This window comes from Ochlerotatus camptorhynchus, unplaced genomic scaffold, assembly GCF_037179485.1.
Source record: "Ochlerotatus camptorhynchus isolate MF236.1 unplaced genomic scaffold, CSIRO-AGI_Acam_v1.1 ptg000551l, whole genome shotgun sequence".
NCBI classification, from domain to species: domain Eukaryota; kingdom Metazoa; phylum Arthropoda; class Insecta; order Diptera; family Culicidae; genus Ochlerotatus; species Ochlerotatus camptorhynchus.
This window is the reverse complement of record NW_027041034.1, coordinates 1,211,451-1,235,297: the sequence shown is the minus strand read 5'-3', so window position 1 is coordinate 1,235,297 and position 23,847 is coordinate 1,211,451. Positions and strand designations below refer to the sequence as shown.

Genomic DNA, 23,847 nt, shown 5'->3' with positions numbered 1-23,847 from the left:
CGTGACGTCACATTGAAAACTAATTCTGCTATCAGTGAGAGCAAACTGAAAACTCAATTTGATGTACAATTTTCATGTTGATAACAAAACGAGTACTCAAATTGATGTTCTACTAAGGCAATGAAAAAAAAAACTGCAACAACATATTTTTGAAGAGCAAATTACAGCAAAATTAAAACAAAATTTGTATCAAATTGTTTATCGCGTAAACTAATGTCAAATAATGATTTATGATATCAAAACTTGCTTTCGATTTGCTGTCATTTTAATGGTGAGCTATTGAATTATTGTGGTACTAAAATAATCATAGAGTTCGTTCAAATAATTATTAAACTTATTTAAAAGAAAAATTGTAAGCAGATCCAATTGGTAGACGTTCTCAACATATACGAAAATAATTGATTGGTAATCGATGATCACATAGGAGATACATACTTTTAGGCGTTTTCAGGGCTAGTTTATGTGTATCCAAGTCAGTTACAATTAACTATAATAAAACTTCTAGTGATTGGATTGCCGCAAAATATTGCAAAAATCAAGTTCAATAAACATTTGAACTGGCTGATTAGTTATGTTGGTGCCATAATAAGTATACACATGCTTAATCATGATTATAGTATGACCCATGTACGGGAGATTAGTTGATTTCGAATCATGTTTAAACATGTCAAAACTTATTGTAGCACTAAATTAACCAATAAGATTGCTTAAATAATCTTTGAATTTGATATTTTTAAAGTTACATGGATATTCAAGCAGCAGAAATGATAGAACATTCCAATTTAATCGACATGGACATCAATATGTATCTCCTATGTGATCATCGATGATCAACCAATGATTTTGGTAAATTTTGAGAACTTGAACGAATTGGATCTACTTAAAACTTTGTAAGAGCAATAGAACCACCTGAAATCTTTTTAACATAAATAAAAAACATAGTACCGTAATCCGAGGGCAAATTGATCACCGGTAATTTATCATTGTAAATTGCGTTTTAAGGTCTCGTGTAGACATTTTTTGGTGATAGTTAACAAGGGAAATCGTAATAGCATGTCAACATGAGACTCCTCCATTACTTTGACAAGTTTCTCATTACAAAAAAGTAGATTTTAAATTCATTTGACTGACGTTCAACAGCATTCAAACAAGCATTCGTAGATTTGCAGCGATTGTTGTCATTCACTTCAAAGTGGTATTTTGTTTTTTATTAAAGTAAGTGGCAATGAATGTTTATATGAAAATGAATAATTATTTGAAAAAATACGGTAAAATGTCTTCAACATTGAGAAATAAATGATGTGAGAAATTTGGTGTCATTTTTAATTTTATTGCCTACATTCTGGCGCAACTATGCATTTTCAGTATTTGTTTTTGAAATGTCTGCTGAAAATACACAGCTCACACAAGGATTTTAACATCTGATTCGGATTCAGGGAACCTAAATTTAGTAAGAAAAGCTGCTAAAAATTTACTGGAAAGACACCACATATCACCGTTTTCAAATTTGATGTTTCAAAAATATCGTAAAAATAAACAAAACACTAAATCTAATCTAAAGTAATCATGCAAAACGATGGAGACCTCATTGCTACTGATGTTAATACCATTAGTTTGTCAATTTTGCATAATTTAGAAATTTATTGCTATATTTACATTGTTAGGTGATCAATTTGCCCTCGGATTACGTCATCCAATCGTTTTAAAATTTTCAGGATTTTAAAAATAATAATTTAATATTTAAAAATTAAAATCTAAAACTCCTGAGATATTACAACAAAAGTTGTTTGCCTTGATGTTGTTGATATACTTATACACAAAATAGCCCTTGAGTGATTAAAACTTTGGTGAATAAGACCACAAAATTTCACAGTTATTTATTCAAAAAATTGTTATGTTAGGCTCACTGAAAGTTTATTTAAAATATAGTAAATTATGCTTTAACATTTTTCTACATAAATCAATACAATTGGAAAACAAAAATGTATTCAGACTTTTCAGTTCATCAAATATTATCTAATCATATGGCAAAATTTGAAAATTTTCAAACGTTCAGGAAAAAGTATCTTATACTAAATAAATGAGATATTCTTAAATTTCGAAGTATTGAAAAAAATCATTGTGTACATTAATAATCGTCAAACTTTGGAATATTGTTTATTAATGTTTAGGTATGCACAGTAATTTTATGGGTAGTTAAGCTTGTTGAGTGAAAGATGTCGAATATTTCATTCACCCAAATCTTAGATGTTCATAATTAAAATTGTATAACATTTTTACAAACTATGAAACACTATGGTGGACATCTCTGCTATAAATTTCGCTCATCACTAGTGCCATTTGATTCTAATAGTTTCTCAACTAGATAGTAGGTTACTGTCTTCAGTAAATTTGATCGGACGAACAAGACCTATTGAAGCGAGTGTGGGTGTACTATTTGACTTCTAATTTCAGCTCAACTAGATAGAAGATTACTGTTTTGGCAAAGTTAGTCAGATTTATAAGACCTATTGCATGGTAGATAGTTTAGTTGAGAATATCTTCTCCAGGCAGTGCTAGTGTACCAAGTGACTTGCTCTCTTTGGCTAAGTTGTTCAGATGGACAAGACCCAGTGGATAGTGTACAGGAGGGTGCTTTATTTTGAAAAAATGTGTAAGGTGCCTGTTGTTGTTGTGATGATACATATTCAACTATAAATTTACCCTATTTTGACAATTTTTCACATTTCTATCATGCTTAAATTGCAGCCAAACTAAACGTAGCAACAACAAGCTTATTGTTCATTGTAATCACATATTATTATTTTTTTCAGCATTTCGACAATTAGAACCAAAGCTAGAGCGATATAAGTGAAATTTAAAATATTTCCTTAGTAATTCTCTAACAAAATTCAAACCATTTTCGCGACCTCAAAACCTTCATCAATCTTTACCATTTTTTGCAAAGACTCATATTTTGGGGTAATGAATAAAACTGGCCTATTAGACATCTATTTAACACAGAATGAAGCACCCTTGTGCACAGTTTAATTCAGAATTCTATCACCAGGTATAATGCCTTTGAAATAATAATTCTTGAATTCAAAATTTTAATAAATTCTTCTTCTTCAACACTGGAACTTTGCGTTTATCGTTAACATTAATTTAATTTTGCCGAATAGGGATTGCCGTCATTACTTCTGAATAGAAAATAGGAAAAAGATAGGACTACATAAATGTAACATATTGACTTGTAACGTATTGATTTGTCAGTATACGATATACAATTTTCAGTACACACTTAGAAAAATTGATGTAAATTTAGGTGCTCTGCGTCAATTTTTGACCTAAAATTGAAACGTGAAATTCAGCTCAATCAAACGTACCTTCGAACTTTTCAGTCTCGAGGCACTTAATTTAACATGACATGTTTGTTCACGTCTCATCTTTTATGTCAGAGATGGATTCCGTCACGTGTAAGATTAGATATTTCTAAGTGTGTACATCAGTGAAATGCCATAAGTGCCATCATGTTTGCAAATTTAAAAATAGCCCTATGTCTTGTGTCAAAGGGGATCGATCAGTTCTGTTGTGATCTTATAAGTTACGATGAAAGAATTAAATTGACTTTAAAATTATAGAATTAGAGCGTTCACTATTAGACAGGTTTTAATTGAACACAGTTAAAAGACAAACTCCTCTTAATTCTGCAACATCAAAATGTTATATGGTGTCACAAGCATAACGATTTTTTAAATCGGTTTGATGTATGAAATTAATACATTTATTTAGCGCATTACTGAAAAATATACATTATTAAGTTACCAAAAGTTACGCGTTCAAATGTTTGGAACCTTTATTTTTTTAATGGTTTAGGAACTGCATTTTTAATTTTGATAATGTAATCGTCAATTACGGATATTGAATTTCGCCTAACTTTGAATATTGAATTGAATCGTTTTGATTTTGGAATTATATTATAAATAATTTATTTGTTTTTTTTTTTTAAATTAGTTTATTTGTAAGGCTCAAATGTACAAAGGACCACGGAGCCGAAAACCAGTATTTTTTTTAATAACAATACATATTAATGAGGGGCAATGTTTAGTAGCTTCTCTTACTCTTTCTGAGAGGCGACTTGAGCTTATACACTACGAAAAAGCTATGAAAATTTCGGTTCCCTGAGACCGACACATGTAAGTGGCCCTTTTGACATAAGAATCAGTTGAAAGAAACGAGAAAATCAATTCAATCAAACGTTCTCTTCGTCGAGTTGCTTATGTTTCGGTTGGAGAACACTTAATTTTACATGAAATGTTTGTATACGTTCCATGATCTACGTCCAATATGGATTATGTCTCGTGTAAAAGTAGTAATTTCTAAGTGTGTAGCTTTCGCTTCCAGCCGTGCCCTCAACTCCCTTCTTGCAATTAATCATTTTGTCAAGCTTCTGCATTCAAGTTCCATCAGATGTCACTGCTGTTGTTTGCGGTGACATCTATCGGAAGCTAGACACAATCTGTTTTCCTATAATTGTTCACAGAGGACACTGCAGTGCAAAACATGTCTGGTACCTCTATATATGCATTTACATAGATTATTATTCGAAGTTCCTCCTTTTTTACTTATTCTGCACACAAAATAGCTCACCCCACACAGAATTTCCCGCCGAATTTTATGTATGGGGCGGGGTATAAAGTATCTTTTGCGCAGAATATGTAAAAAAGGAGGGACTTCAAATGTTAAAGCAAATGCATATATAGAGGTACCAGACATGTTTTGTAGTGTCAGGTACTCTATTTTGTAATCTGTGAAAGGGAAATCACAAATCGAGTGTCAACAAAATACATGGTATGTTGAGAGATTGAGCTCGTGAGAGAGAATTTCTCTCTCAAATTTGAATTTTTTTGGCTCTTTGGGGACTGGTAGTAAAGCAAGTAAAATTGTATGGGGAAAAATCATTTTTATTTAATTGTAGCTTGTTTAGCATTAATTTCCGGGAAAAAACTGAACGACAAAGCCCCTGACTAATTCCTTTAGGTTGTCGTTCACTTTTTTTTGACCTGAATATGCACCGAAAGTGAACTATTCCCACTTCTCTCATTTTCTATATGGGGATTTTTATCACTTCCTACCAGCGGAACAGCGCCATCTCTATGGAAAATGGTCGAACAAAATGATTAATTGTTTTACCTTTAGCAGCACCAGCTGCTTGACCTCCTTTTCGTCTTTTACCCCTTTTTTCTCGGTAAAGTCCACTATCCCGAATTTGTAGTAGTAATACGCGTCGTTCCGTTATTTGAAAACAGTCGGCTGTCTGTCTCTCAGCAGCGTTTGCTTCCTTTCCATTGTTCTTGTCGGTATCCGGAGAAGTCACATCCATCTCCACTACCTCTTCTTCCAGCACTTCAACCGCTTCCTCTGTGTTTGTAGCGTACGTACTGGCACTATAGTCTCTTCTTCGTTCCATTGATTGATTTCCGCTTCCTGTTGTTGCTATACTGGCTGCTTCCGTTCATTTTGCTCGAGGCAGGAGTTCATCGGATGTCCCTCCATCTTACAAAGGAAACACAGCTTTTTCTTCCCTTGGTAGAATCTTCTTTATGCCTATGTAAATTTCCCGTACACCTGTCAGCATACCGGGACCCAAGTTAGCTGGAAATTTCTCCCAAATTACACACTTTACATCATTGTTTTTCTCTATCACCATTGCTAGAACGCTATCCGGTTCTTCTGGGGGTATGTCGTAAACTCTCACGTACTGAACGGAGCCCCCGGCAGGTGACATGCCTACCTCGACTGATTTTCCATCGGAATAAAGGAAAAGTAATTGTTCACGGTTGTGCAATTAGCAATGAAGCATGGATTCTTCTGGTTTGAACTTGATGAACATAGATTTTTCCTCCGCTATATGGTATGTAGCGATCATTTGAGGGGGATTCGCATACAACGTTTTCACAAAGGTCGTTATTTCATCCGGTGACGGTTTTTTACAGCTAGCTGTGAAGCTGAACCTAACAATCAGAGTTTTTTTCACCGACATCTCCAGTTGTTCCACACTCAAAAAATTCCACACATTTGATCGAAGTGTTTAAACACTTGATTTTTTAAATGCACAATCACATTTACTTTAAGTGTATTTCACCTTGGTTGAATGTGTTATACACGTTAATTTATAGTGTTTCAAACTTGGAAATGTTGAAAATCTTTCACTATCTATTCAAGTGTATTGCACATTGAATCACACTACTGTTCAAAACAGATGGATTTGAAGTGTTTTGCATTTCAATGCGATGTGAATTGCTTGCTCAGAAAGGTAAACATTGAAAACAAGAGTTGTATTGCACATTGAATCACACTACTGTTCAAAACAGATGGATTTGAAGTGTTTTGCATTTCAATGCGATGTGAATTGCTTGCTCAGAAAGGTAAACATCGAAAACAAGAGTTGTGACTTTATCCTATCAACCCGCCTCATATATGAGAACAACCGTGGAACAGTGAGATCGAACGAAGACTCCGGCAGCAGCACACACCCTAACAGTCCATGATCGAATCCCAAATCAGACCCATTAAAAAAAGGCATGCGTAAGCTCTGCTTTCTGGCAGCTTTGTTTATATATTTTTCGTTTCATTTTTAGTGTCGGTAAAGTAGAAGTCGATAAAGTAGAATAGTGTAGAATATTGAACTATGATGTGCAAAGCTATTGATATCACCAAATGAGGCACATAGAATACAAGTGTGTCGCAATTCAAATCCATAGTGTTCAGGCATGATTTATAGCATAAGATTCACACATGAAATGGATGTGTTTCACAATAAGCGCAAAATTAAGTGTGAGACACATGATGATGACGTGTGGAGTTTTGCTGTGAAGCTGAACCTAACAATCAGAGTTTTTTCACCGACATCTCCAGTTGTTCCAGTTCTAACGAACTTCACACAATGGGCAAGCACCGCAACAATAGTTGCTATCGAATAACAGGCTTTCGCGTGACCCGGACCGGAAAAATACACATCTGCCTGTTTCGACAGCAAAGAGAGCACTGATTTATTTATTTTGTAATTATTATTGATTTGTGCAACATGAACAATCTCGTAGTCCTACGTCAATAATGCGATCGTGCTTCGGACTCACACATAAGTTTTTTAGTATGATATTTCAAGCTGAACATTGCATTAGGTACTAAGTAACATTGACAGATTCTCTTCATCGACTTTCGCTTTGTACTACCACGGCCATGTAAAGGTATTTTCAGCACACAGATCGATAAAAGAAACTTTTATCTAGTATCTAAAGCAAACCCCACACGCATCAATATATTGACGCGAAGGGGAATTATTGACAATAATATTGATGATGTAAATTCAGAAATATGAATGTATTGACAATACGATTATTGTCAATAAAAGCAATCGTGTAGGGTCCACTTAATACGACAAACACAACAAGAAACGGTTTTGTGCTCAAGTTATTAACGAAAGAGAAAGTTGACGAAGAGAATCGATCAATGTTACTTAGGACCTAATGCAATGTTCAGCTTGATTTATCAGCTCCATATTAGTGCATTAAGTCGCTACTTTGTTTGTGAGCTGAATTAGGGCTTCATATAGAGCAGAAATATGGCTACATTTTATTGCTTATCGGTTAGTCGGGTGGTTTGATAGGTTGAAGAGTGTGGCGATGTTGTTCATTTCGCATATCATAATTTATCAAAATTTCATTACAAATTCCAATTTTCACAGTTGAGGTAAATTTTGATGAATTGGGACCTCAAAACCAAACCAAGTTGGGTTGAAAAATTTCAAGACTTTCTTTGTCATAAAGTATGGTTGTGCTTGCAACACAATTATACTAATGCAAAAAATGGTAAATTATTAGAAATCTCTCAATCAACAACTATGAAAGTGCTCAAAGAACACTAAGTTGAGGGTTGGCGTAAAGTTCCAGTAGGGACGTAATAAAATCAATGAAGAAGAAGGTAAACGTTGAATACATCTTTATAAAAATACATATTTGCGAAAATTTTACAAGAATTTTTATTTTTCATTTAATAGATCTAATTTGTAAGTTTGCCAGTTTCAGCACTAGTGTTCCAGATTATGGCCCTATTGCCAAACTTAAATTTTAAATAACTTTTCATGATTTTGTTTGCGTATATATATGGCAAAATCTACGTTCTTGCAACGATAGTAAAATTGATTTAAGATAGGGTCAATTAGAGAACAACTAGGGCCAGTAACTGGCACATTTACCCCACTTCTCAATAAATCACAAAAACTGTTAAAGTCCCGAATTTTCTAGGAGTTCATCAATTTGAGCTCTAAATACTATATTATCTTGTTTGAAAACAAGATCTTCCGAATACGTTTAAAAGATAATTGATTTTTGGTAACCTCCTATAAATAGTGGCCGGAATTCAGCGAGAATTGCTGGCTTGAGGCAGATTAATAACATTGTGAACACGAACGAAAGACTCCTTGATCTGGCGTTCATCAATCTCCAGGAGTATCTTGACCTGATTGCAGCACCTGCATCGCTGTTAACTCTTGATAATCATCACACACCAATCATTTTACTACTTGACGATTAGGACAAATGTTTCAAATTTGACTATTTGGCATCCGACTTTGACTTGTTGAATTATATTTTTATGAATATTGAGTGGGAACAATTATCAAGTTATGCTTCAGTAGACCAGATTTTATCAGCTTTCTACGAATCTCTCTCTGAAGTTATAAATCATCATGTACCTCGAAAGAGACAAGCACCGATTTCTGCTTTCAACAAACCGTGATGGACTGCAGAGTTACGTACGCTTCGTAACAAGCTTCGTAAGCTGCGCAACAGGTTTTTCCAAACAAAAAATGAGTCCGATAAAGCTTGACTCGTTGAGCTTGAGTTGGAGTACAAAGCCACCCTTTCTACAACACACGAAAACTATTTGTGTGGGATACAGACAACCGTCAAGGAAAATCCTTCGCGCTTTTGGGATTTCATTAAGAAACAAAAAGCTGACTACGGCATTCCTGCTCGGAGACAGCTAATCTCTTTGCTGATTTCTTTGAGAGCGTATTTAGTAAAGCATCACCCGTTCAACGTCAAGCAGGCTTCGAGCAGATTCCGTCTCATAACATACATCTACAATTCATCCAGTTTTCTCCAGACGATGTTCAGAAAGCCCTCGAAAGTCTCGATTCAACGAAAGGACCCGGAACGGACAGCCTGTTTCCTGTGTTGTTGAAAAACTGTGCCGCTACGCTTGCGTCGCCCATAGCTGCTATTTTCAACCGATCGCTCCAAGACAGAACGTTCCCAAATGCATGGAAAACGGCATCCATAGTACCGTTCCACAAGTCTGGAAATAAAAAATGTGTCACCAATTATCGTGGTATATCCATACTTTGCACTCTCAGTAAGATGTTGGAGAAACTGATCCACACAGCTCTGCCTATCGTCCGTATGCCTAACGTCCGTCTGCCTAACGTCGTGTACCCGTTTCTACTGCTGACTGTGTTACAGTACAAGAAGATATATAGAATATATAGAATCACAGTAAATATCAACTAACGACAAGCATGTAGCATTGCAACAGAAAGCAAGACTAACTTAAATTGAAAGGTCGGTGCACCTACCTAAATTGATTATGATTATTTAGCAACTTGAATATTCGTTTTCGCACACGAACGCTTTCGTCAACCTTTTTTTAGTCTACATTGGGCGTCATTGTTTTGGTGATCGGTGTTTGGCAGTAACACGCATTGATATTTTTGCCAATCATTCTTCGGCTTCAATTTGCGTCTATTCGATTAAGTTTAAATTTCATTCTCAGCTGATAGCATCCTTATCGGTGACGGTTCTGCTCGCAAGCGAATTCGGAGGCAGATTGCAAATTTTATATTGATATTTCATTCGAAGGTAGACACTCGTGGATTACGGTTCGAGTGGTGTTGGTGGAATGAAAGTAGATTAGTAGTGCCGTGGCTTCGATCAAGTGGCGCGATGGGTTTACTTGGTAAATTGTTCGGTTTGAAGCAATCGGGCAGTGATCGTTTGTTAGGACTGGAATCGGCCAGTGAATATCGGGAGCGATGGATCTCCATTCGTGTTATCTACTATATGGGATTTCTGATATATCTGGCATTCGGGATCGTTGCGACATCTTTGTGGCCTTATTTGAGAAACGTGAGACCATTGTAGTTTTGCTGAATGTTGAACACGTGCTAAATAGTCGTTATTGATTACAGTTGGACCCGGATGCAGAGAAAGTATTCCTGACGTATGTATTTGCAATACCGTCGGTGCTACAGTTAGTATGCAGTCCACTGTTTGGATGGTGGAATAACAAGCTGGATTCTATACGGGTACCGATGATGTTCTTCCTTGTGGCATTTATTGTGGGCCATGTAGTGTATGCTGTCATTGAAGAGATCCACGTTTATAAGAAGCACGTTTTACTTCTGTCGAGAGCCTTGATTGGAATGTCAACCGTATCCTGTACGATCTACCGAGCGTATATGTCATCTGCTACGACAGTTGCCGAGCGAACCAAAGCCATGTCGTTCCTTTCGTTGGCTCAAACGGGTGGCTTGTTGGCAGGATCTGCTCTTCAACCGATCTTTTCCTTATTGGGTGAGGAAGGATTCCATTTAATTGGATTGTTCAGAGTGAATATGTATACCGCGATAGGATGGTTCTGTGCTGTACTTGGATGTATCAATCTGGTCCTGATGATGCCATTCATTTTCAAAGATCATCAAATTGCACTGAAGGAAGCGGTCAAAGGTCACGGTGTAAAGGCGAGCAAAGCTGTCTGGAAGTCGGCGAAATTGGAATTCCTACCCATCAATCTCATGCTGGCAGCATTTGCCCTGTTGATGTTCATATACACGGCCCTTCAAACGTAAGTAAAAGCACTTGAAATATTCACGTGCCCAGCACGGTTATTTGGCATGGCGTTTCCGCGTTATCCTCTCAATATACAATAAATTTTATCTAATCGATATCCAAGACCGGAATCAGCGGACAGAGCCACCCATTTGCTCCGATGAATCCTTAGCAAATGTAGTAACGGTCAGAGAAACCACTCGCATGCACATGTGAGCTCGTGCCTCGTGTGAATGGGGGAAGCCTGCCTGCTTGGAGATATCGCTCGACGTTAGGCGCTGATAGCAATTTTTACTTTGCCTGGCGATTATGATTTGCGATTGTCTATTTACATAAATAATCGCCTTGTCGATAGATGAGGGGTTTCCACTAGGGATGTTTGCTTTTGGTATTGAAAGAGTTGTATCTGTAGCAAGAGTTGATAAGCTCAGAAAGCTAAGATTGTCATAGGATGAATGTGGAGGAGGATGGTAATTAGCAAACAGAATTTTGTATTGTATGCAAGCAGCATTGATCAATCCAATATGTTGAGAAATTTGTTATTTCAAGATAACAAATTCAATGAATGTGTAATATTGATCGATCAGTTTTATTTAGATCATTGCTAGAAAAATCAATATTTCAAGTTGCTTTATAAATGCTAAATGTACTACCCTAGGCAATCAATTGATGAAGGTTGATTTAAAGTTAATTTGTTTGCATTTCCAGCCTGCAAAACGAGCTGCGATGAGAGAATAACTTGTCATCATCATAAGCAATTGATGTCTACGTCATAGATAGTGGCACAAGGTGATATTTGCATAGACAGTGGGAAGATGTTTAGTTAAAAAGCCTGGATAGTAATTTTGATACCCACGATTTTTTAGAGCATGTTCTTTGCATAAATATTTTATCAATACCAATATTTAAGACTACCGGTTAAAGGTATACTGGCACTTAGCATCTCATACTTTTATTAAATTAGTTAAATTCATCATCAGACCGCATTCCAAACGTAAACCTACAGAAGCGATACAAATAATTTATTTAAAGGTTTGAAATCGGATCACTTAGGCTACACATTCGAACACTTTTTAAAGTTGGTCATCAATGCATACCTTTTTTTTCTCTGTTCGGGACCCAACACTACTGCGACCAGTAAATTGATCTATTGTAGAATATCCCGTGTCCTTAGTTTAGTGCATGTCGTATTACTCCATCACTATCGAGAAATGATGAAGTATTCGTTTTTTTACAGTTGTCATTCTTGCATTTATCGCAAGGATCCGACTCTAATTGAAAGATCCCGCTATTTATACCCCTCGGAGTGTTGAAACACCTTCCAAAAGCGCGCCCCTTTGTCAGTCAAAATTGGATTCCTTAGCAACAAAATTAAGGTATGACACCGATAATGACCATGCATCAGAACCCTAGTCTTAACCACTTCAAACTAGGTAACAAAGAATAGAAGATTAAAAATCACATAGATGAAGACAACTAACTCATTTTTTTTCCTTGTTTAAAGATCATCCTAGGTAGACAAAGTCGAGTCTTGTCACTATCAACAAAGCATAACAAGTGACAAGGACAAAGATGTGTTCCTTGAATTACTGAAAAATCCTGTTCCCCAAGTTTGAAGTAGTCAGGACTAGGAATGGGTGGTAGATCTTACATTCCGTAACGTACCACGAAAAGGTGATTTTCCCACTTTACGGGGAATGCATACCATACTCAAAATAGCACGTTAAATATATAATGGTCTTTTGGTGTCATTCAGAATTATCGCACACATTTATTATGTTGCTAAGTAAAAAATAAAATGTCAGGATTAACGAAACATCTGATGATCGGTGTATTACTACATCTTTCAGCTGAACTTGGGAATATCTAAAAATATAGTAGCACTACTATAAAACATTGTTTATCGGAGTTATGAAATTATTAGATGTTCTAATGATATCAGCGATTTTATGATTCGTGAGCGTTCATGCAGAGTTCACATGTTTATCCTAATACCAGTTCTTCTTCTTGTTTGTATTTCAAGCTTATTGATTATTGCATATTAGATTATTGCGTGCTCTCAACTTAATGTTCTAGATGCACTTCCACAGCTATTAGTTGAGAGTTTTCGATGCCTGTACCATTTTTGCATTAGTATAATTGTGTGGCAAGTAAGATCATACTCTATTCTCAGGATTTTCGAGAAATTTTCCATCCCGAAAAATACCTAGACCGGACAAGGAATAGAACCCAGCAACCTCCAGCATGGTATTGCTTTGTAGCTGCGCCTTTATTGACTGAGCTAAGGGAAGCTGATGTATTTCACGTCATTACTCCAAGCCGCAGTAGTAGACCAGCAGCATTTATTTATCTGGAAGGAAGATGCCAGGTTGACCGTTTTTTGATAATTTTTTTTTCCTATATCTTCAATGGGTTCACTTCAAAACGCCACTTTCTCTGGAACTCTTCCAAAGCATATTCGGTTGCTTGCTGATGTGTCATTCCTCTTGTATTAATCTGAAAGGGAATCCGGTTGTACCATCCATTTCCTGGACATGACACGTATCATCCTGCTGGCAGGGGGAAGCCATCAACTTTAGACCTAACCCTGGCCACGACTTAACATATGACCACCATTCAGTGATTTTCTCAGTGTACGTCGTTCCGGTTCATCCATAATCCATTTCAATATTGATGCAAAAGTCACGTGAATTGGTCAAGCTTTCGTACACAACTTGATGGGAGGTTAAGTTTGATAGATCCTGTTATCGGAAATAGCGTGTCCTTTTCCCGGTCACCCGAAACTCGTGTAGCGCATCCCGGGATTTCACGATAATCGGGAAATATCTGTACCTGGAGACTAGATATCCGGAGGCCTAGTATTTCGTTTCATATTTATTAAAAAACATGAACTTCGTCTAAATTTGAACGTAAGTTCCTCTAATATCTCCCGATTGTTTCTTTCAAGATACCCTGGAAGATGTTTCCATCTTTATCGAGAAATTTCTTCCAGCTTTCTTCAAGAATTTCTTCCAATGCTTCCCGATAGTATCATCCCGCTTTTTATAGAAGTCCTACAGGTTATACATCGTGACTTCCTTTGGAACTGCCTCTCGACTAGGATAGTTTTTAACACAGGAAAATTCCTTCAGATTTGTCCTAGAAGACTTTTCTGGCATCCTCCAGAAATGTATATTGCCTTGCCCAGGAAGTCGTTACTGTTTCTCCTAAAAGTTTCTTCCTGCTTCTACCTTCTGATTCCCGTCTTCTACTGACTTTGTCCGAAAGTTTCTTCCAACGTTGGGATATTGCTTCCATCTTTTCCCGAAAGTTTCTACTTGTTTTTTTCTTCTAGCAGAGTCTTCCAAATTCACCGGATTTGTTTCAACTATTTTCATCAGAAGGCTTTTCTGACTTCCCCCAAAAGACTCTTTCGACTTCCTCCAAGAGACTCTTTCGGCTTCCTCCAGAGGACTCATCCGACTTCCTCAGAAGTGCTCTGGCTTCCCCTGGATATGTCTTCTAATCCACGGAGTGTTTTTACAAAACTCCCCTGGAAATTGTTTTTGTTGAAATTCCGAAAGTTGTCTCCAAATAAATCAAAAAAGTAAAATACTAAAGTATTCTAGTAAAATTTTAGTGAAAATGTATGGCTTCTGTACAAAAAAAAACTAATATCTGAAAATTGAATAAGATTGCCAGGAATCGGAAAATGTAAATTTTAATAAATTCCCCGGATCCCACTGGGCTGGTCGCATGGACTGTGCTTCCAACTGCTTTTACGTCAAGGTGATTTGTTATTTGGATTATTGTCTGTCCAATCTAATGCATTTGTTTAATTCATTTGTAGACAGGTATAAGTGATGACCAGGTCAATTTTGAGTTTAATCATGAATTCAAACAACTCAGGAGTTTTATTACACATGGATTTCCCATTCTAATTTAGAATGCTGAGAACAGATAATCTATCTATCTCAACTTTATTTAGATTGTGAACCATTTGGATATAGGATATGAGAGGTTTTAACGATGAGGCCTTTCTTGGTCCGACGCTTATGGCCTTGATTTTAGTACCGTTGAATTTTTTTATCCAGTACCGCAATTGACGTACTGGAATAAAGGAGTACAATGGTAGTACAATCATTTCTGTAGGAGGTATAATACTTTCGACAGTCATGATTGTAGTACCAGTTCACTTCTTTAATCTAGCACGCCGATTGCGGTGTTGGATTAAAGTAGTACAACGCACAGAGGGATAACTAGAGCAAAAACCTGGTAAAAAGTCAAAAACACGAAAATGTTTAAACACAAGTCTTTATAGCTTCACTTCAACTTGTTTATCATGTTAGTATTTTCCCCAGTACATATTTGTTCACAAACAAGTTCTCCGTGAGATTATAATTTTTTCTCTCGTCTGCAGAGCCATTTTACAACTGCATCCATTACTTAGGAATATTGTTGTTTGATCCATATTTAATGTCGCATATTAAGGCATGATACACATTGGTTGACATAGCATGCAGTCCAACCTAGGCTGAACTCGTTTTATTAAGTCTAATTCATTGTTGGGATTTCTTTTGTCAAATTTCAAAGAGTTCTAATAGCCCTTTTCCAAATATTGACATTCTTTGATTGAACAGTGCTCCGCAATTGCAGAGTATATGTTCAGCAGTTTCGTTTTCAAAATGACAAAAACGACAGTCGCTAAACTGAATTTTTCAAATTTTTTGAAGCGATATCTGCTAGGACAGAGACCAATCATTAGACCAGTTATTATTCGAAGATCTGTTTTCCTAAGATTAAGTAAGATCCGAGCTTTGGCAGCACTCGGTGTTATAAATCTTTTGGCATATGTGGATGCATCCGTGGCATTCCAATTAGATTCTACCATAGATGTTTCCCAAGTTCTTAGTTCCATCCTCAGAATGCACTCAGGAACTCCACAAAAAGCTTGTCTAGACTTCCGGCATTTTCATTTCCTTCAATACTTTTTTTCTTCGTTTTTTTTGTTTAAAGAGACTTTACCCACTTTGGGCACTTTGTTGATAAAAGCTAGTGTGGGAAAGAATGCATTCCCACACTAGCTTTTATCAACATGTCAACGCCTTAAGCGCATTACGATAATCCAATAATATACAGATCTTAGCAAACCTGAATTTCCTTACTAGGCAGATATTCACACATTCAATGACTGCTTGAATTTCTGCTTGAAATACTGTGGAGCTATGCCCCATTGGTATAATTTTACTGACTCCAGGGATCTAGTAATTTCACCCATTTTCGACCGGTCTGTGTAAAATTCAATAGATTCTGGACGTATATTTGGCCCACTAGATTCCCATGTATGGCGATTTGATTTAACCACTTTGAAGGGAATCCAATCACCACTGTATTAACAGCTAAATTTTAGTTGAAATCTCAAGGATACTCAAATACCCTACCAGATTGCCATCTAAAATTTTATTTTGACGTTGGACTGTGGCACACTGCCTGTAATTTAACAAACTGATGCAAGGGTAGAATTTGGAGAAGGCTCGATGAACATTTCAAATGGTCCTATCTGCTTTGATCGATTCTCTTCATCGACTTTCTCTTTTCATAACCACTGCTATGCAAACAGATTTCGCGCTAATTCTACCACATAGTTCGATAAAGGAGGTTCTTATCTAGCGTCCAAAATGTCAAATACAACAGGGAAATGTTTTGCAGCTGAGTTATTGACGAAAGAGAAAGTCGATGAAGAGAATCGATCAATGCAGATAGGACCATTTGAAATGTTCATCGAGAAGGGCATCCAACGTAACAGATAGTGTACTTTTCATTGCCCCTGTCATTGATATACAAGTCTTTGAAGTTTTCTAACTTCTGTTGAGTGATTATTTCATTTATTTTGGGCCACCATATCAGTGAAGTATAGGTAATTTTTGGTCGAACTACTACTGAATATACTTAGCGATAACATTATCGAGGTGAGAGTTCCTATTTAGTTTCCGGTTCAAAGTAACTCCTAGGTATTAAGCCTCATCCGCGATTTAAATTTGAACCCCATCTAGAGTAGACTGTACCAACATAACTTGTGTTCTTTAAGTGAAAGGTACTATGACAGTTTTTGAAGGGTTTACATTTAAGCATTCTCTCCTACACCACTTGAAGAGCGCAGTTTGTAACCGATTATAGTATTTTTTATATTTTCCACGTACCATAGTGGTCACATCTGCTGCGTTACCAATCACCTCGAAACCTTGCTCCGTCAAGGAGTTCCTCCACTACTAAAGACCACAATAAAGGTGATAGTACCCCTCTTTGAGGGCAATCCTTCACCGATCTTATAGTTAGTTGGGCATTTCCAAGATCAGCAGATATTTCTCGATCTGTGAGCATTGCCACTATACAGTTAATCAGACAGTTATCCAAGCCCTTTGTTTCTATAGCTGAACGCATTGAGCTATAGGATGCATTGTCGAATGCACCTTCAATATCGAGAAATGCAACCACGGCCATTTTCTTGTATTTAAGCAATTTCTCGATTTTATTAACTACCGATTGTAGAGCCGTTATTGTTGATTTACCTGATTGATAAGCAAATTGGAATTTGCTAAGAGGTAACCTCGCTAAACTTGTTGATTTGATGAAATCATCTAGAATTTTTTTTCCAGATGAAAGGCTTATGGCTCTATAGGCTTTCGCTATAGCTTAATTAATCATTCCCGGGAAATTTACCAAAAATCACGTTTCCCAGTTCTCAGAAATCTGATTCTATTTCCCGGTAAACAAGTTTAGAATAATTTTGGTTAAAGTTACATGACATTTGCCAGAGGAGCCAAAAATAGCTTCCAAAGAGAAAGATTGGATTCTGAAGATCTTCTATGGTAAATCGGAATAATTTTCCAGAGGAAGTAGGAAGAATTTTCCGAGGAAACCAGGAAAATTTTCCATCCGGGGGAGGCTGGGAAAAACGCTTGGGGAAACCAGTAAACATAATCAACTTGGAAGAATCTTCCGGGGATGTCGAACTTTGGGGTAGTTTAAAACGATGGAATTGAACTAGTAATTTAAACCACGATTCTACCACTCACTTAAATTTAAGGACACTATACATTTTTTCCCGATCCGAAGTACATGACAGCCAGAAGGATTTAATTAGCCCGCCTTAATGTTATTGTACCTACTGATGCGTTACTTCTACCCTCCACACTGTTGAAAGGTTTTTAACAATTTTTCAAATTTAAAATCGACGTATTCTATACGTAACAATTTAACTACTGTAACCCTACTAATTCTACACCACATCCCGTACCAGGAATTCGGACTTACTGAGTTGAATGGAAAATATCGCAATGATAAATTACAACCTTGGAACCCTTAAAACTGTTATTTATCTAACTTTGATTAAGATTTGATGTAGACAGATAAACAATCTGATAAAATTGTATACAGTCGCTTGAACTGAGCAAGCTGAAACGTTGACCATGTGCGCTAGTACAATACTAGTTCGTCTGTCTCCAGTTAATCGTTCGTCTTATTTTTAACAGTCGGACTACATTTTCGTCAATGGACAGACATAACAGCTACGCTAATAGACAACACGGGATATTTTTTGTTTGTTTTTCAATTTATACCCATTGCTCCATCCTCGCACATTTCGGTATCGGAATCAAGTTTATGAATAAATTAAAACGTAGGTCCTGTGCCGGTAGTTTGGTAGGAAACTTTAAAATAAACCCTTCGTCCAATGGGAGCCGGTCACGACACAAAATTGTGTCCCCAACTCGTTCGACAGTGTTCCAGTGTGCCTCTGTTACTGCTACTATTATGGTTCCACCCATTTGATTGGTTTTCTAATTTATTGACTTGGACGATTTATTCTTCGACCGAAGTTCGAACCACGCGGATGCTTTCTCGCGACTGACCGGTTTGCGGGATGTTCAGGATCCAACTATAGTTTAGTTTCGGTCCAGATTTTTTCCCTTGCCCGTCTCGCTTGGGCACATGTGAGTGTTGTTTTTGACTGGAATCCACCGATTGCCCAGTTAATAGTTTCGCGGCGCGCGTGTGCTTCCCTCCCTTGTGTGGACTTCGACGTCACTATTATTTGATAAAGACACCCTCGTTCGATGAGTTTGCGATCAGTTTCGAATCGGCACTTGAACGGGTAACAAAGCGACTGACGACGACGGGGTGCTTCTTTTTAGTAGGTCGCTTCGGGATTAGCTTGTTTGTCCATTTACGGTATTAGGGTAGGTCGTCTGGCCACAGAAGAATGGCACGTATTGTTAAGTGGATTTCGTTGAAACAACCGGAAAAGCAACGTGTTTTGGGGTTGGAAACGGAAGCCGAGTATCGTGCACGGTGGATTTCGATTCGTGTGCTGTATTTCACCGGGTTTGTGATGTTTCTGGCGTTTGGAATCGTCGCAACCGGTGTGTGGCCATACCTGAAATCCGTAATGAGTTGTGTGCTTAGTGATGGAAGATAGATATCTGATTACATGATTTCGGTTACAGTTGGATCCATCTACGAATAAAGTGTTTCTGGCGTACATATTTGCGATACCTCCAGTGGGGCAGATCATTTTCAGCCCATTCTTCGGATGGTGGACAAACAAGCTGTCTTCGGTTCGCGTGCCGCTGATCCTACTGGTTGGAGTTTTCATTGTGGGCAACGTGCTGTACGCTGTTACTGAGGAGTTTCAGGACCACCGGAGGTACATTCTACTGTTAGCCAGAGGCCTGGTCGGAGTTGGGACATCCGCAGTAACAATATGTCGGGCGTACATTTCGTCTGCGACACGAGTTTCGGAAAGAACCAAAACTATCTCGTACATGGCGCTGGCACAGAGTATTGGTCTGATGATAGGACCCACATTTCAGTCGGTCTTCTCCGGAGTGGGAGAGGATGGGTTTAGAGTATTTGGATGGTTGCGGATCAATATGTACTCTGCATCCGGATGGATTTGTGTGATATTGGGCCTGTTCAACATGTTCCTACTGCTGCCATTCATATTCAAGGACAGTCCAATTGCCGTCAAGGAGGCAATGAAGAGTCAAGGAGCTGACAATGCGAAGGCAACATGGAAATCGATGCAATTGCGGTACTTTGCCATCGTAGTAACGATAGCGGCATTTTCATTGCTGATGTTCGTATATGTGGCATTCCAAGCGTAAGTAGTTACATAGAGGGGTTATTTGTGCTAGATGAATGTTTTTCACAATGACTACAGCTGCAATCAGCTAGAATAATTTAAATGACGATCACAATAATGGAAACGATTTCCTTAATTGATTTATTTTCGTGAAAACATTGCTTTGAATGTAACTCGGCATGATGTAAATGCTAGTCACGTAGCGTAGGCACTGTACAATGAACGATATATGGGAAAAAGGGAAAAATGCCAAACGATTTCAAGCATATGGAGACTTCTCGACATGTGACTTTTCTAATCAAGCCGTGTAGACAATGTAATGGAAGGGGAGATCGAGTGCATTCATACATTCCGCGATTTCACGAAACTTTTCTACTGATGCCTGTTTGCAGCCTTCCTCTTGATTCCTACACATTTCATTACTTAAAAGTATTCATTAATGATGAAGGTTTTAGCCATATTGAAATTTCACCCATGCGAAACAAAATCGGCTTATCTCATGAAATAGTATAAATTTTGACCCACAAATGAGTAACTGTTATCCACAAACTGATATAAGTTATTCATTTGTGGATAACTTTGTTTACCCATTCAGTGAGTTAATGTACTTTTATTAAAAATGGGTAAAATGTTACACACTAATCCTTACTTTCAAGTGATATAACCGAGTAAATCAACCTCATATGGATTTCCATTTAGTGCATGGCTTGATTATAGGAAAAAATATTTTTGTTTTTGTTTCTGATCTTAGGGTTTTACATGGAAGAATCTGTCTTGAAGTTCAGAAGGGTTTTTACTATTCTGATAAAATTTAAAAATAAAAGATCAGCGGAAACTCTGAGGCATAAAATTTTCAGAATGCATCACGGCATAATCGAGATACAATGGAAAAGGTTCGCAATCATTACGAACCACTTATGGTGAATACGATACCTAGCTAAAAGCATTGTGCAACTAAGCGTTCTACATACTCGGGAACTACCCCACATCTTTACATTTTCATCTTTCATGAAAATGAAATACTGGATCGGAAAAGGATTCCGTTGAACTAAAGGTATAAGAGAAGTTCAGATAAATTTAAGAACATAGTTTAACTATATACAGTGTTGCCCCATAGTTATTGTGGTGCTGTTATATGGAGCTAAAAATGCTCTTCTATAGTACATGAACAAACTTTGGGCTTGCTTATGAAGCTTCCTGAGTATTGAACAAATCGTACATAACTAACCTACTTTTGAGCGATTTTTTTTCTTCTATAAAGCAATTTTCGATCCCAGGTTTTTCGGGTTGAACATTGTTTTGAATTCCGTGGGTGTTATGACGTTGTAACACATACGAATGCATAAGTGGTATAGGCTCAGAAAGCTCTCAATGAACAACCGTGGAAGAGTGCTCAGACAATCAAGGGCTAATTATTAAAACAAAGGAAAAAAAAAATTGCTTCGAAAAACCATTTTCTAGTCTGGTAACTCAAATATCATTATTAGAAATGTGAATTTATTTAATCCTGGGATTTTGAGTTTTTAATTAGTTCGAAATCTAAATTATTTTCAATGTCTTAGAGCTTTGAATATTAGTAAGAGTCCTAGATCTTTCTCAATGACCCGGAATCTAAAAAAAAAATCGGCAGCTCTAATATTTATTTCTGAAAGTTTTGAGTGCAATTGCAATTGCATCTTGACATTTTCTGCATGTTTGGGATGAGTAATCTGTATGTTTATATAAGTTCTCTCAGAATATCCTTTTAGATCCCTTTGGAAGCTTCTACAGACTTTCTTCCAAATGGATTTATCTCGTAATTCTCCTCATTGTTTATTTCGAACTATCATCAGAATTTACTTTTTAATTAATTTTGAATTAAGAATATGAACAGAACTCCCTTGGAAATCGTTTCAAACTCCCTTTGAATTCTCCTCAGAATTCATGTGAAGTTATTCTTAAAATTTACCAGGAATTCGTTCCCCAAAATTAACATGGAATTATGTTTCGCTTTTTCTATGAATATTTCTCAGAATTTCATTGTAATGGTTCAACATATTCCATGAAATTCTCTTCAGAACTCCAATGGAATTCTATTTTGAATTTACTTAGCATCTTTTTCGAAATTTCCATAATAATACCTTCACAACTCATTTTTCACTTAACATTCTGCTTAAAACTACTTCTACTAACCTATAAATTCACTTCAAGTTTCCTTTACAATTTTCATAGTATTTTTCTACATTCCTCAACAAACCATTTGGATCTAGGAGATCTTTTCAATTACCATGATTTTTTTTCTTGGTCACTATGCATGGGCAGGGTAATGACCAATATAGAATTCCAGCCTTTTGCGCACTAATTGAGCATTCTTGAAAGGTTTAGTGAGAATTTCCGTTAAAAGAAGCTCATTTACCGTTTCCCCTTAGAATTTCTTTGAAATTCTTCTCAGAACTTTACAAGTCCTATGAATTCCCTTGGAAATCTTCTCAAAATTTATAAAAAGCTGTAGACATAATACCTTTGTAATCTATCACTTATTTTTTGGCTTTATAACGTCCTTACTGAGATCACTATGCCGGCCCTCAACTAAGTGTTCTTTGAGCACTTCCACATTTGTTAATTGAGAGCTATCTAAAGTTGTACCACTTTTTCATAAGTATAATTGTTTGGCAAGTATAATTACACTCTATGCTCAGGGAAGTCGAGAAAATTTTCAATCGGAAGAAATCCTAGACCGCACTGGGACTAAGGGAGGCCCTGCAAGCTATCCCATAATTCCTTAAAAAAATTCTTTGAATCCCCATTAAAGTTTTGTTACAACCGGCTTGAAATTTTAATCAAGTCAGAACTCAATTAGCTTTTTCTCCGGAACTGCCTTTGAATTAGCCTAAAATGCTCCATGGAATCTGTAGTGAAGAGAAGAGAGAGCTTAAAAGAGTTGAATAAAATTGTATACTTTATGCATTTGAATATCCGGCATCACGGTTTCTGCTGCAATACTTTGCAACAAACTAGTTATGCAACATTATCTTGAAGAAGATATAGTTAGTAGGAGAGAGAGAGAGAGAGTTTCAAATGCGTATTTGTATCCGTGTGAAGAGAAGGAAATCGCTCCGTTGAGAGATTTAAGAGAATTAAGAGTGAATGAAAGCATGAGAGTTTATGCATATGTATGAATAAGAAGACCATACTCACACTCTCTGCAGAAGGGGAGAGCGATAATCTTGGTAAACATGTATATGTGTTGGCATTGGGAAGAAATAAAGCAGAAACCCGAAAGACCAATTTTTCTAGTCATTCTTTAGACGATTTCCTGAAGCAACGGACGTAACGGAGGAGTGTTTTCCTATTCGGCAAAAAAAAAATGAAGCCGGGTGGTCACCACAGAATCGTTCGTAGATTTTCTTTTGAATTATCCTCAAAAAAAAAAATCGTTATTTGTAATCGTAATTTTTTTTTAAATCATACAAATTTGAAACGTTTCCATCGCCCCATAATAATATTCAGAATCTTAAAAATGCAAGAATTTACAAAACAAATGTGAACGTGGAATCCATCCTGACAACGTCAACAGTGCAAAACTTTCATTTTAGGTATATAGTGTCTTCGGTTGTATTTTGAAGGTATCCGTTGTTTAATTAATCCCCTTAAAAATGAGACACTAAAGATGTAGTAAATGACAATACAAAGAACTCTTCTGAAGACACAAATACTCTATCTATGCACACAATAAAGATATGGAGTAATTTTTACAGACGATCCTTTAAAATATGTTTATAGCTATAACTTTTTCTATGCAATTTTTACGTGTTTATTATGTTCTAATGAGTTATTTATCTTGCTAAAATACACATTTTTGTAGAAGTCAATCACTTA

General features: G+C 36.7%; 1 protein-coding gene across 3 annotated transcripts in view; it reads left to right on the top strand.

Moving 5' to 3' along the window:
• Nucleotides 1-9,882: 9,882 nt before the first annotated feature.
• LOC135713373 (major facilitator superfamily domain-containing protein 8-like) overlaps nt 9,883-23,847 on the top strand; it is a 115,053-nt gene continuing 101,088 nt past the window's right edge. For 2 of the 3 annotated variants that reach the window (XR_010518725.1, XM_065236477.1), the window contains exons 1-2: nt 9,883-10,166; nt 10,229-10,884. Coding sequence is in view for 2 of the 3 variants with exons in the window: in XM_065236477.1 (XP_065092549.1) it covers nt 9,984-10,166; nt 10,229-10,884 (839 nt within the window). In the remaining variant the exon portion in view is untranslated. Of the gene's footprint in view, nt 10,167-10,228; nt 10,885-18,742; nt 19,291-19,351; nt 20,008-23,847 lie in introns of those variants that run through there. The other variant, XM_065236479.1, reaches the window with a different exon arrangement.